General features: G+C 36.0%; 1 protein-coding gene across 1 annotated transcript in view; it reads left to right on the top strand.

Annotated features, from left to right (window-relative positions):
- Positions 1–1319, top strand: part of LOC124163583 (NKAP family protein CG6066-like) — a 47309-nt gene extending 45990 nt beyond the window's left edge. The window contains exon 5 of the mRNA XM_046540576.1: positions 578–1319. Within this exon, the coding sequence (XP_046396532.1) occupies positions 578–779 (202 nt within the window). The 3' untranslated portion in view covers positions 780–1319. The remainder of the gene's footprint in view (positions 1–577) is intronic.
- Positions 1320–15169: the final 13850 nt, after the last annotated feature.

The following is a 15169-nucleotide window of genomic DNA, read 5'->3' as shown; positions in this document are numbered from 1 at the left end:
TACATATATCCCTCTTAATTGTGTCGAAGGTTGCGCAGTTGCAATTTAATTTCATGATAAACTATACTTATAAAAATGTCTTCCATGGGGTGGAAACATTTCTATTTGGATAGGGAGAACTCAAACTATCTATCTATTGTGAAACCATTGTGAGGAAGTGCAAAATCCACCTCACCACTGCGGAAGCATCTGCCACTGAAACGCAAGCCAGTATAGGATGGGAAAGTGGCAAAATTCAGTGAGTGAATTGGTGGGGAAAATGCGTGTGAGGAAAATTTGAAAATGTTAAAATGTCCATTACAATCAAAATAGCATTCATTTCATTGCATGTACCCTGAAGAAACTTGTATAATTACTTCATTTTATAGCAGGCAATTGAAAGAAACATTTAGATCCGAAAATATCCAAAGATCTGACACCTGAAATCAAGGTTGTGATCTGGATCCGGAAAAAAATCCTGGATCCGTCCATCCCGAATTTCAATGAATTGCAATTTTCGAGTGTGTGTGAACATGAATCTCAATTGATGAATCTCAATTTTAGGCATTTTTTAAAATGTTCTTTCATTCATTTTCAGACATCGTCGTATGGAAGCTGTGCGTATACGCAAAGAAAACCAGATTTATTCGGCGGATGAGAAGAGAGCATTGGCAATGTTCAGCAAGGAAGAGAGGCAGAAGCGGGAAAACAGGATCCTCAGCCAATTTAGAGACATGGTTCACAGTAAACTGCAGCAGAGCAGCAGCGGGGTAGCGGGCGGAAGCGCAGAGAATGAATGAGTGCAAGAAGCGATTCAATAGCCTCCTGTGTTGTCCATCTCCAAACTTCAGTGAAATAGCATTATTTCACTCTGTACATACTTAACATTTTGGAAAAATCTGTAATAAATCCTCCTATTGTCTAAACTCAAAGAAAATTTTAAAATGTACTATGAACACAATATCAATATGAAATCAATGTGTACGCCGTGGGTGTGCACTGGCCGACACTGACAAGCAAGTCCATGTGATGGTGCTGCCTCCGACTCAGCTGAAAAGAAAATAATATTTTTTATATCTCCCAGAATATATCCAGTGCGTACTGGAGTGTAATTACTATTTTATCCCAGTCAGCACAAAAGATAATTTAGATGGAAATTATTTGAGTAATTTTGGGCAGTATTACCCTTTTTGTCTTTACCCTTTCTATACCCATTAATTACTCACATGTAGGATTGCCAGCCGTGAAGTATAAAAAATATATAGTGAGGCATTTACTTAATTGTACGTGCTTAAGTAAAGTTTAAGTAGAAAATAAAGTTCAATATATCTACAGAAAAATTTTTTGTGATATTTTTCAAATTATTTTTTATTACATTTGGCAAAGTTTCAATATTATAATAATAATAATAATAATATTTATTTGCCCAAAGGATACTATATGTCATGATACAATCATAAAACAAGTATATAGGGCACGTCAAAATTAACAAATTCACATAAGAAAATGTTACATTTCAGATTGAAGATATTCTTTTATACTATAAAAACACTTCTCTATTAAGTAAGCTAAGACACTCTTTTTAAAAACATCAATATTTTCTATACTTTTAATATATACAGGTAGGTTATTATACAATTTTGTACACATGAGCTCAGGCCCTCTAGATACCAGAGCTAGGTTCGATTGTTTGACATGAACGTCATTGCATCTCCTGGTTTCATAGGAATGTATCCTATTATTCATAGTAAAACAACCTTTATACCTTTTTACATATATGACACTCTGATATATATATACGCAAGGTACAGTGAGTAATTTAAGGCTTTTAAAAAAAGGGCGACAATGAGCTCGACACTTTAGTTTGCACATACTTCTCACAAATTTCTTTTGTATAACAAACACATCATGAAGTTGGGGCGAAGATCCCCATATTATAATTCCATATGAAATTCTTGAGTAGAATAATCCATAGTAGAGGGTTTTCAGAACATACTGGCTTACACTATGCTTTAATACAGATATAAGATAAAACACTGTATTCAGTTTTTTACATAGGTGCTCTATATGTGCATCCCACTTCATATTTCTATCCACATAAATTCCTAGAAACTTTACACATTCCATATCATTAAGATAATTATTTTTACATTGCAGTAGATCATTGTCCTTTGGGCTGTGCCCAGCAGAAAACAATATCACTTGGGTTTTATCATCATTTAGCCTTAGTTCATAGCTTAGCTCATATACATGCTATCGATAAAAGGATGAGGTCATTAGTAGAAATAAAGTACTTGAAAATTACCTTATCATTTTCTTTAATACATATAGAAGAATACTAATTTTCATCAGATCATTTTCACTAAAATAATTACATGAAATTTGAAAAATCAAACACATCTTGACGGTTGGCTACATTGAATCCTCAATTGCAATTTGCGAATAGTGGACCATAAAATTGGGTACATGTGAACAAGTAAATAATGAAGCAGGAACATGAATGCGACTGCAAGTGCCGAAGTAACGTGCCTGGCAATTATAATTTCTAACTATTACTGGAGCATGCAGCAAACTATACTTATTGTAGGGTACTTGATATAATGTTGAAAATCGTAAAATTTAATTCAGTGGAAAATTCAACCTGAGAGTTGCATCACTTTTTGTTTTGATGCCAATACCTTTTAATAACCTTTGTAGCTGTAATTTTGGTTCCCTCAACCTTTGCCAAAGGCAATACTCCTTCATTACAGTGATTTCATTAAAAAATTCTGGTGAAAAAAATTTGGAAAAGCAGATTGTTTATTGAATTCTCTTTTGGGTAAATTTGTTTCCACGTTATCATGCCAGGAGGAAGATGTTGTCACCAAGTGCTCAACGGGAGAAAATTAGTTCTAAGTCTAACATTGTTTCCATGTTGAAAGAAATCAAGTCCGCAATTCCTCTTAAAACATTGCTTTTATTTATTTCGGTCATTTCTCTGTCAACAAATACGTACATATGTCCTCATGAATGAAGGTTTTATTTTTGTAATTATTTCTCTTTCACCAGGTGGTTATTTCCTTATATGTATACGTGTTGTATTTGTATACACCCATGTGTCGTATAGCGCAAGGGATGCATTCCTTGGGGTCTTTGCGCTATACGAATTTGCGTTATACGAGAGCGTTTTAACATTGGGAAGATAGGGATGCGTTCCTGGTAGCATAGGTCTTGGGTATTGAATTTCCTCTAAAACATATATATTCCCATAAATAGCCTTAGAAAACATTATTTATATGAATTTTTATGGTTTAAAACATCTTTAAAGATAGTATGCACGCATTTGAAGACTTTTATTCACGTTAAAAAAAATTCTTACGTGCTTTTGAAATTCCCTCCTGTCGTGTGGGTGGGCTAACATCTGCTATCTCAGGGGTTCGTAATGCATTGCCGGCAGTTGACAATTTTTCAAACCAGTCTAAAAACAACTATTGTGTCACCCAGGCCCTTTTGTCGCTCATCGAAATGACAGGCAAATGCTACTTTGAATGCCATTTCATAGCTAGCAGAGTTTATGAATGATAAATCATTTTAATTTGAAGTCCTCCGAGTCATTAGTAGCTATGTGAAACAGTCTTTAAATGCCTTGAAACCTGACCCAGGTTTTCCTTCCCTGAAAATGAATGAACGAGAATGCATTCTTTTCCAAAAGAATATCGTCTCGTCAACACTAAAAACTAGTTAAGGGGGAAAGGAACCACTTTCGATCACGGCTTGGAGTTCATCAGAAAATGTTGTGGTGACTGCACTATCAACACTTGCAGATTCACCTGATATCGCCGCACTGAAAATACCTGCTTGCCGTTTAAATTCTGGAACCAACCGGAGCTTTCACTAAATGTCTCGGAGCGATTACCACTCTCGTCTTTTTGTACTGATTCACTGTGAACTTACTGTATGTGTAGACCGCTTGGTTGAAGTTGGTGCGGCTGAGGTCACTGATGTTTTAACTTCGTCTTTATTCAGAATAAGGCATCGTGCGTTTAAACCTACGTGCGATATCGCTTTGACGTTCTCCATTTTCAAAGCAATTGACCTATATCAATTTCTCTTCTAGGTTTATGGTTTTTCTTGATAAATTCTTGATTTTTCTACCCGCATTCCTATTTTTTGCCATTTTCTCTTGGTTTTTACTCTGCATGGCTCTATCGAAATCACCTTCTACTGCTGAACTGTATTCTTGAGACGCAGAGGGCCTACGACTGCGGGGAGGGAACGAAGCTATTGTGTTTGAGACTCTCTTGAGCGGACCCTCTTATGCCCCGTTCCATGGCCAACTTTAATACCATGTTTAAAGTTGGCCATGCCCGTTCACATTACGTTCTCTCATATTCTAAGACCGTGGGAAATACTTTCTCCCGTCAATGACTAGTGTAAGTCCAGCCCTGTCACAGTGCAGTTTGAGCCATAGTACAGTTCCAGTCATGTTACCCAGCCCAGTCACAGTCCACTTTTAGCCTCAGTACACTTCCAGTCATGTTTTTTAGCCCTGTCACAGTCCAGTTTGAGCTTTAGTACTGCTCCAGTCATGTTACCTAGCCCAGTCACAGTGCAGTCTGAGCTCTAGCACAGTGATCCAGCATTGTTACACTACAGTTCTTCTCAAATTCTAGCTGCCATAGTACAGTCTATTACAGAAAAGTGTACTGTGACTGAGCTAAACACAGAGTTTAGTCCAGTTACAGTGCAGATTTAGTGCAGTCACAGCACAGATTTTTTTGTATGGGGAGTTATGTTGTACTTTCCCCGCATTAGTTGAGTGGGTTGGAAACCAAAGGGTACAAGTGATTTGTTTTTTTGCACAGAGTTAGGTACAGAAATTAGTTATAGAAAGCAAATGAGATCAATCAGTTTTTCAGTAGTGCATTTGATTTTCCACTCGATGTCTGCACAGAACGGAGACTCACTTGTATCCCTTGGCAACCAATTTTTGTTCATTTCTTCTAGCAATCAACTTCATCTAACTCTGTTGAGAAAAAAATCAGGTGTACCCCTTGGCTTGTCATGTTCTAAGAGTGGCCTCTTCTTCGTCTCCTCTGCCTGAAGGCATGGATGGAACAGCTGTTAGGGCTAACAATCTCGCCCCTATTGCATGTCAATATGCATATGTATATCCAATTGTATGGCTTTGGAATATTCTGGATGGTGTTTCCTTTAGAAATTATTACAAGCCACTCATCACTAATCCTTTAACTGTCTAAAATTGATTTTATAGTTTCTCATCTCCAAGGTGTGAAGATCATTTTCATATTAATTAATAAAATAAATTAATATAAACCTTAGTACACCTATCAGTTACTATTGCTGATGAGGATACTAAGAAAGAAGAGCAGGGAGACTGGCATAAATCCATCTATGTAATCAGTTAAATTCAATCAGAAATTGTTGGGCCGTCAGCTGCTTCAACTCATTTGTTTTTTTTCTTAACCGGAGCTTTTTGTAGAGGTCAAACCACCAATAACTAAGAGGTGGTTTTAAGTTCATCTGTTAACAAAATCTGATCAAATTTCATACTAAGCCTGCATCACATTTGATCGTATGTATCATGCATAAAGTTTCCAAGTATCATGCATAAGTCTAGGGATCATTGGAGCTATGCTTTTTGATGATCGGGAAAAGTATTATGTGTAATGGAAGAAATCATTCACCACATCACATGGTCATTTGTTGGGATATTGGTCACCTTCTTTAGACTTGAGATCTAAATTAATTACATATGTATATTTACTGATGGCAATATTTGCTGTCATTTAATTGACTGTCTGCCACTGGCTTTGGTGGCCCAGACAAGAAGTTGCGTGGGCTTGGGTTGCTATCCACCATATTAGTCTCCGACGTATTTTACCCGTATAATGTCTCACGTTTTTATTGTGTTTTACATAGGTAAGTTACAAAATGTTTGCATACAGGTCATTCACAAATCTGCATAGATCAAATACATACATATATCCATACCAAAATGAGTGACATTGCCTTGGTTGCATTTGAAAGCTCTTTTCTTACCAAATATAAGACATATTTCTTGTGTAGGCACATGATCTGGCTGCAGACGCACATTAAGTATGTGGAGCCTGAATTGGGATACAGGCGTCGCCACTAAAGGTCAAGGGGTTCGCCCCTCCCTGTAGTTTTTTGAAAAATTGATAAGACAGTTAAGGTGGTTTGTCAATGAAAGTTTTTATTTTCATTAGTTTAAAACATATATGTATTAAATTATAATGGATGAATATCTAAAAGCCACTTGTCTACCCATATCATACCCTGCAGGGTTCGTAGGCATCATAAAACCAGGAAATGCCAGTAAACTTTTGAGGCCTGTAAAAAGTCTATGAAATGTCAGGAAAAAACTGAAGAAGTTGGTATAAAATTGAAGCAGTCAGTAAGTTTTTAAACTGTCCCTATCATGCAAGAATTCTCACCCAAAACATTCATCGTAGTTTTAAGTATAGCGGGACTAACCACGGTCATAACTTTTACGGGAGTCAACCGCAATGCAAAATTGTGCAAAAAATACACAGGGAAAAGATCATTCGCCTTGACCAGGATATCCACCGGGAGGAATGATGCAGCGGTAGCTTAACTGGCTGAAGCACTCGAACGGAAATTGGGGAATCCGCATAAATGCGAATGATATTTTTTCCCTGTGGATTTTTTGCACATTCATTGTACTTTTGCGATTGATTTCTCGTGGTGGAGAGCCTTCTCATTTGAGGTGTTTGCAAAGTCCAAATCAATTGGATGTACCAGAGAGCCTTGTCTCTCCGCATTCAGAGCCCATATCATCTGCTATGTATGTGGTAGCCTTGTTGTCGACTGTTGAAGAAACCGGCCAGAAGTGTGTTGAGGCATGTTTGTGTTCATGTGCAGTGGCTTGGCTGCTAGTTTTGACCGTGGTGCTGATGATGATGATGGTGTGCAGGTAGTGGGCGAGCACTGTGGATTAGTTGTCTAGCCAACGATTTGCCCTGTGTAAAATTTTGACGTATCAAAAGAATATTGATTGGTAAATGAAAAGAAGACGTCGTTGACTTCCACTGATTTATTTCCTTGGTACGACATGTTTTGATCCATAGAGGTCATTTTCAAGTACAAAAAATTGAATTTTAAGCAAGCATATATGTATACTACTTGAAGGGGAGGGGATGGAAGGTGTTTGGTTGGAAACCCCAAGTGGAGGTTGCATTGAGAATTGGGAGAAAACCAACAATGGGGAACATGCATGAAATTTGTTCATCATGCTAGCTATTGTCTCATTGAATAGAAAATTTTCTCACGAGTCCAAATGTATAAGCCAAAACTCTCCTAGTACTCCACAAACGTCAATAAATGCTAATTAAAAATGCTCAAATATCGCTTGAAGTCACGTGACCTGAAACGCCTCTGACGTCATCGCACGGTACACCATTCACTTATGGGCATCACAGCAGCAAATAATTAATTTACATTACCAAAAGCCACATATTTCTCGTATACTCTTATACTTATTTTACCCATGGTTTAATCGTAATCAGTATTTATTCTCATGAATAGCCACCTTCCTTTATATATATAATCCTACAATCGGTGGACTATTAGGTACATTTCTAGGGTTGTTTACAAGATGAAATGAGTGATACATCCTAAATTTGGTGGCCATCCGAGAAATACTGGCGATTTGATAAAAGCCTACGGTAACCCTGATTCAAGAACGTACTTACTTTGAGAAACATCCCGTTGACAATGTAAATAAAGTATTTAACTCCATTCCGTAGGTCATCAACCACTCTCTTCTCTTATTTTTGTCTTTTGAGGCATAAGAAAAAACCTTTTCCGGCGAGAAAATAGAGGTCCTTGAGTGGCAGGGCACTAAATACGATATGTATGGTTTTCACATATTTGTCTATTGAATATCCTTGCTGCAATACACTTATTCCACTAACCAAATGATATCCCCAGTGAAAATTTTGTATACAATTGTATGCAATTTTATACAGGATTTCCTGTATAAACCTGTACACAATTGTATACAAAATGTGTACATTGTATACAAATTTGGCTTTATACAATTGTATACAGTGTATACAATTTACACATTTTCATACACTGTATACAATTGTATGAAATGTATACAATTGTATGAAATGTATACAATTGTATGAAATGTATACAATTGCATGAAATGTATACAATTGTATGAAATGTATACAATTGTATGAAATGTATACAATTGCATGAAATGTATACAACTGTATACATTTCATACAATTGTATACAGTGTATGAAAATGTGTAAATTGTATACACTGTATACAATTGTATGAAGCCAAATTTGTATACAATGTACACATTTTGTATACAATTGTGTACAGGTGTATACAGGAAATCCTGTATAAAATTGTATACAAAATTTTCGTCACGCGAAGATTTTTTGAAATGTACACAATTGTAAGAAATGTATAAAATTGTATAACATGTATACAATTGTATAAAATGGATATAATAAGGTGATTCCCTAATATTTTTATCACCTGAATCAAAACATTATTACTTCTGGAGTGCGTAGTTCACGCTTTTTGTTGAGAACCATTTTTCGCGATTAAATGAAAAGGGAAAATTTTCAAGCGCTCGAAAGTGCGAGGGGTAAGTGTGAATGCCAGGAAAAACTTCGCGTGACGTCGTTCTGCTTCCCGCTGCCGCAAGTTGTGAATTAGAATTATAATACAAGTTATTGTTGTGAACTTTACCTTCCTGTGTGTGAACAATGTTAACTGATGGACTATTCAGTGAGCTGGCAATTAGATGACTCTTTTGAGTTCTTAATTTGTGTTCCCATTGATAATTGGTGCTAACTTTACCTTCTTGTTGGTGGACAATATTAGTTCATCAACTCTTCAGTGATCTGGCAATTGAAATATTGTTCTGAGTTCTTTATGTATGTTAACATTGATCCCAGGTAGCATGCTAAACTTGCTGCAAGCTTGTCACGACAAAGTTGCAAGTTTGTACCAAGCTTGTCATGACAAGCCTGCAAGCTTGAATCAAACCTCCTAGTTACGCTTTTTCAAACGTGCAGCAAACTTGTCACATCACACCTGCTGAAAATGTGTAGTGTCACACCTGCTACATACTAGGAAAACTAGTTCCACACCTACCATTTCTGTAGTGACACTTGCTGTGGAAAAACTGGCTTAAAATTTCTGCTAAATAAAATGCTCTCCTAAATAATGATCAATTTACAACAACAAAATTTAAAATTTTCCACTCTATCAATTGTTAGTCATTTCACATGCACAGAATTTGGGAGCTAAATTTATTCAATAAAATGGGCAACAAATAAATGCTGAAGAATTTATTTTTCTCATTAATTATGTACAAGCTGAGGCAGCGGTGGAGTCATCGATAGTTAATCATTATTAATGAAGTGAGTGAAATACTTACAAACTGAATAGGAAACATCAAAGACAGAAACACTTTAAAAAATTTATGACCCCCTAGGCCACACATGGTAATAACTAAAATACAGAAATCTTCAAAAGGTAAAAACATATTGCTCGAATTTTATCAAAACATTCACAAGTATGCTGATTGGCTTTGAGGATGTAAAATTAAAACTTCATTCTTTTGAATTCTTGTTTAGTTATGGGAGTACAAGGTGGTGCATGGAACTTACATGGTTACATACTTATAGATCGTTACTGATGAACTTATTAAGCAAAATTATTGTCCTCATCAGCCTGATCCTCGGTCTGTTTATTCTGCTAATCCCTGAAGAGAAAATAGTAATTACTCCTTGTGAAATGATATATCATGTATCATGGAACATTATAGTGTATACCTATTGTAAGAGGGAATGGAAAATATGAAGAAAATGTCTGGGATGATCGAATTAGTGTGGCAGAGAAATGAGAAGTGACTACTTACTTTCTTATTTTCCCGACCTCAGCCTGGTTGAGCCAATTACTCAGACACCCTTCCAGCTCCACATCTGATGCATCACGGTAGACCCTTCTGCATACACCTATGAAATTATACAAAACATAGTTAATGTCACTTAATGTAATATGTTAGAAGTTCATTTCAATGATCAATTATTATAATAATCTTAGAATATCTTATTGGATGCACTCACGAAAAGTAACAGGACCCACTGGAGTGCTATGAAATGATTTCTTAACCGAATTCTTCTTAAGTTTGCCTGTAAGGGCTTACAACTCTGGTACATTGTCATCCTAAGACGACACAACATATTTTGTAGAAATTCATTCTCATTCATTTCTTCTACCAACTGCTACCAAACATTGCATCTAGAGATAAAAAAATACCAGATCAATGAAGAGTTAACAGCTAATACAAGAATAACAAAAATCATGTAGACAGCCAGAAGAAAAATTCACCAAAGAAATTAACACAATTATCATGTTTAGTATGCACATGTAGTATGAGTGCACAAGTGCATATGAAATAACAAAAATCCAATCATACCATAATTTTTTAATATTTCATTGGACATTAATCCATACGCACTTCAAAATTATGTTGTACTTGAGTATTTTTATAGCACTTTGAATTCCAAGCACCCACGAATGTCTGGCGAGCTCAAGATATACTTCTGAAACTTTTTTACAAATGAAACTCTTATGAAACTTTCTTACAAAAACTTAATTGTTCTTTCATTTAAAAAATCATACATTGTTTGAATCAGGATGGCAGCACACAAATTATCATTATTCACTTACCACCTTTGGCTCAAATGAGGGATCTTCACTTATCCTACGGCAGAGTTTGATGAAATCCTCATCTGCTGTCAATGGCAATTGGCTGAAATTCATCTCCTCCACATCAGCATCCTTTCGCTTTGGGTCACAAGCCAATAAAGCATCTACTTTCCTCTCCAAGTGAGAAAACCCAGGTGCCATTCCTCCCATCCACATGAGGAGCTGGCTATTCTGTAGTTTTAATTTACTGCAGCCTGTAAATATAAAAATGTTATAAATACACTAATACCAATTGATTTGCTTACATTATACTTCCTTAGCAGACTTGATACTTAATCATCATAAATCCTGCCTACATGCTTATCAAACAGGTGAAAACCATAGATTTTAATATACCACTAATTTTTCTATCAACAAACACGAGTAATTGATTACATAACAAAAATTTTAAGGATTGCAATCTTATTGTACAGAAACAACTTAGAAACGTGTTACTTATGCCCTTGAGTGCAATATGTCTGATAAAATGTACTAAAGCACAAATCAATGCCTAAATTATAATGATCGGAGAGAGTTCAACTGATGGCTATGTTTAGAACAGCTTATTAATTGCTATTATTCTTCGACATATTCCCAATAGTTACTCATTTTCAAGAAAAATCATTCATAAACGAGTTAATTGAGGTTGAGACTAATGTTTTAATGTCATAAAGAACTGTTAACAAAGTGGATTCTACTGCGAGAACCCTGATATTTCAACTTTAACCACCTCAATGGATTCTTTTCACTATGCCAGCGAAAGTAAAGACCATGCTAAATTGTCATTACCCTGAGAATAAAATAATGAGTAATCTTAAATAATTATTGGATAGTAATTGGCGGTTCATTAATCATACATAAGTATCGAATGGAAAAAAATGTTTCATTTACTTACATTCACACGGTCAGCACAGCAGAGATGGATTGATGCTGACAATGGCAACTTCTTAAATCTCTTCGTGACGCTAAAAGCCACTGTTTCCGGGAATTCAAAAACTTATTCAGGCGTTGATTCAATTGTGCATGAAACAGTATTCTTTCAATCCCTTTTTGTCAGTATTCACTACGAAGACGGATTATTTTCTTCTTCCATAGCATACTTCAACGTAAATTTGCTAGTAAAACGAGATTTTTCATCACAGCTAAATTCGCCATCACAAAATAACGGTAACTAGAGATGGGCAAATAAATCGATTATACGTAATAATCGATTATTTGCTTTCGATTATTGCGATTATTGAATCGATTATGAACATCCGATTATTTTGCATAATCGATTGTTTGAATATAATCGGCGGGAATAAGAAGCGTGCTCACTTGCGAGATTTTTTGCGAGAAATTTTTTTTGCGAGAAATTTTCACCCCTTCTATAGTTTCAGAACAACAAATGAATGCTATTTTGAAGTTTACTATTGTTTATAACAATTAACTAAGTTTAAACAAAGTTAGCAACAATACTAAAAACATTTACCAGCATTAACGATTTCTACATACCTTACGGGTTAAACAACAACAAATTAATGACTTATTGTTACATCTGTCTACATTGTTCATAAGAAAATGTAAAGTTTCAATAATGCAATAAAGCAACTTTTAAAAATTTAACAATTTCCGCATGTTGTACGGTTGAGAAGAGTTGGCTGAGCCTTATACCTTTACTCTTTGTTGATTATAACAATAGGGAACTTGCATATATTTCAGATATAATCAATAGCCCCAAAATTATATAAAAATATATGTTTGCATACCTCGGTGAAAGTTTTTTTATTGTTTTATGACGTGGTTTACGATATTTAATGCATCAAAGTTCACGAAAATTTTCAAATGCAAGTGAGAAGCGAAAACGCCCGATGATTGGCTGGTAGAAAAGTGACGTCATAGTTCAGTACGAGGAGGCGCGGCGGCACGGCCATAGTACTTGAATTGAATACATGCGACGGCGTGGTTATGATTCATTTATTGAAGTGCAGACGTATCGCAGTTGTTCATTGTGACTTCAGGGCTATTATTTGATCTATTTCTCCTCCATTGAAAGCGATAGATTGCGTAAAGATGAAGGCATATGGTTATTCTTAGGCTGATCCTAGCAAGCTTCCTGTTACTGATTCCATCATGATAACAGGGTATTTTAGTGAAACTGTAGACTTCGTCGGCTCGGAAAGTCGATGCCGAGAAATGGAAAGATAGCTGATGAGCATCTGTAATGTTTTATAGTTCATAACAAAGTGAGACTTGCGTATAATATTGGCGAAAGCGTATACTCATGTGAAATGTGTATTCTTTTGGCAGTCCGGTAGAGTCTTATGGTGAACTTATTTCCACCTCGAAGCTGCCGATGATACTTTCAACTTAAAAATACCTTGCCTGGAGGGCGAAAGGAAGCTCTGAGGAGGCCAGACTATTAATTATTCAATTTAGTAGCGATAATATAGACGAACTTCCAACACAATCTACCATCTTGTGACTAAAAACCCCGAAGCCACTTCCTATTCTGCAGGAAGAATCGGTCAATCGCACTTCGATCAATATAATAAACACAACGTCTTCAGGTGTTCATAAGTTACTTTTGAAATGAAATACTTCCTAAATTAGCATTAAAATGTGCATGTTTTCCAAACAGAGTCTTTAATACATTTTGGGAGCTTTTCTCACGATATATCTGAAACCTTCTCTAAAGGCGAGCTCATCGTCATTGCGATCGGTTGTCACTTAAAAATTCCGTATCGGAAATCCTAGAGGGATGACTTTCGACGATGACCGTGATCACCTGCACTCTCACTATCGCTGGAACCCGTGGTGAAAATATCATCCCAATCCAATTTCTATTTGGTTTTAACTGGGGAAAGAGCAACATAGAACTGCACATTCTTTGGGCAACTTTGGGTTTGACTTTCCCTCAAACACACCATTTCCCCTGTGGTGCACATCAGTCCTATCTTTATACGATGGCCTGACAACCTTTAAATGGATCCTTGGTTTATCCTGACAACCAACTAAATGGAAATTGCTGATCCACACATGTCCATTCTTATCTCCAGAGTTTCCAAATCAAAGGCCGCGGAACATATGTTCAAAAAAAAAGTTGAGTCACAAGAGGTAGGTATATTCCTCTTGTGACTCAACTTTTTTTTTGAAAAGCAAGCAACGGCGTAGAATAAAATCAAAGAATGCTGCGATTCATTTTTTGTGACCACCTCTGGATTCCATTCTTTTTCCATCTACAACTTTCTTTATTTTTCGGGGTAAACTATGGGACAAAATAATGTTTAAATATTTTCATTAATTTATAACAAAATATAAGTTCGAAAAATACCCAAAAGCCATTTTATTAATCCGCACTGATGAGTGTAAATTAATGTGGAAGATGAATGCTGTAGACGTAGTAGTTTTCCTTAGGTTGAGTTGCAAAGTTCATGAAGTTGACAAAACGACTAATTTTTCGGTGCGCGGAGTCATTTATTGCATTGTATATATTGTCTACATTTTTCAATTTTTTTGTAATAAAATAAATCAGAATTTAGGATAAAATTTCCTTTAAAATGACGTATAGTTCATTATTATAGCATGTAGTGAAGCCAGGATATAAATTTGCAAAGTACAGCGGCGCATCATTTTGACGCCGACAGTAGAAGAAAACGCTGTCTTCTTGGCTGGCACTCGAATGCATGAGGATCAACGTTGCTCTATATTTTCATATTTCCGCCCTTGATTTTAAACATCATGGAATTTTCTATGTCCTTCCGTAACTGAAATTGAACAAGTGCCTTAATAATTTGAGTCCATCGTAACCATCGAGAAACACCTATCTCGATTTTTGTTCGGAAGTTGAGTTTTTATTCTACGGCGGCCGAATTATCGAAAAATCTCAGTTTCAAGTTATTCAGTCAATGAAATATGGAAATATTATTTATATTAAAGTTATCTTCGCTCACATAGCACACGGGTTTATCATTCCGTTTATTATACTCTTATTTTTCCGTAACGCTCATCCCGACAGACGGCATGCATCGAGGCTTTTCTTCTAATTTCCTCCGTGGGAATGCAGACGAAAATTTTTTTCTGGGGTGTTATTGCACAGAGGAATAATGCACCACTTGTAATTTTTCCTTATTTCACCCATGTTCTCCTTTAAACGCAACGTGGCTCTTCCAAACCTGCAGTTACCGGGCTTGGATCTTGGACTCGTACTGAACTATGACGTCACAGCCAAAGATTAGTGGGGGCGGTATTTTTTAGCCCGCGAAACTCGGGCGACTTTTGGGAGTCATTTTCTAGGGTATAAACTGAATTTTAAGCGGAAAAAAGTATATTGCTGTACTAAGTGTTTACTGTAGTATATCAGCATACTGTTTATAAAAAGTATGCAATTTCCCTATTACTAAAATGTAAACAAATTTAGCAACTTTTACAAAAATTAAG

This window comes from Ischnura elegans, chromosome 8 (genome assembly GCF_921293095.1).
Source record: "Ischnura elegans chromosome 8, ioIscEleg1.1, whole genome shotgun sequence".
NCBI classification, from domain to species: Eukaryota; Metazoa; Arthropoda; class Insecta; order Odonata; family Coenagrionidae; genus Ischnura; species Ischnura elegans.
This window is presented reverse-complemented; position numbering and strand designations above follow the sequence as displayed.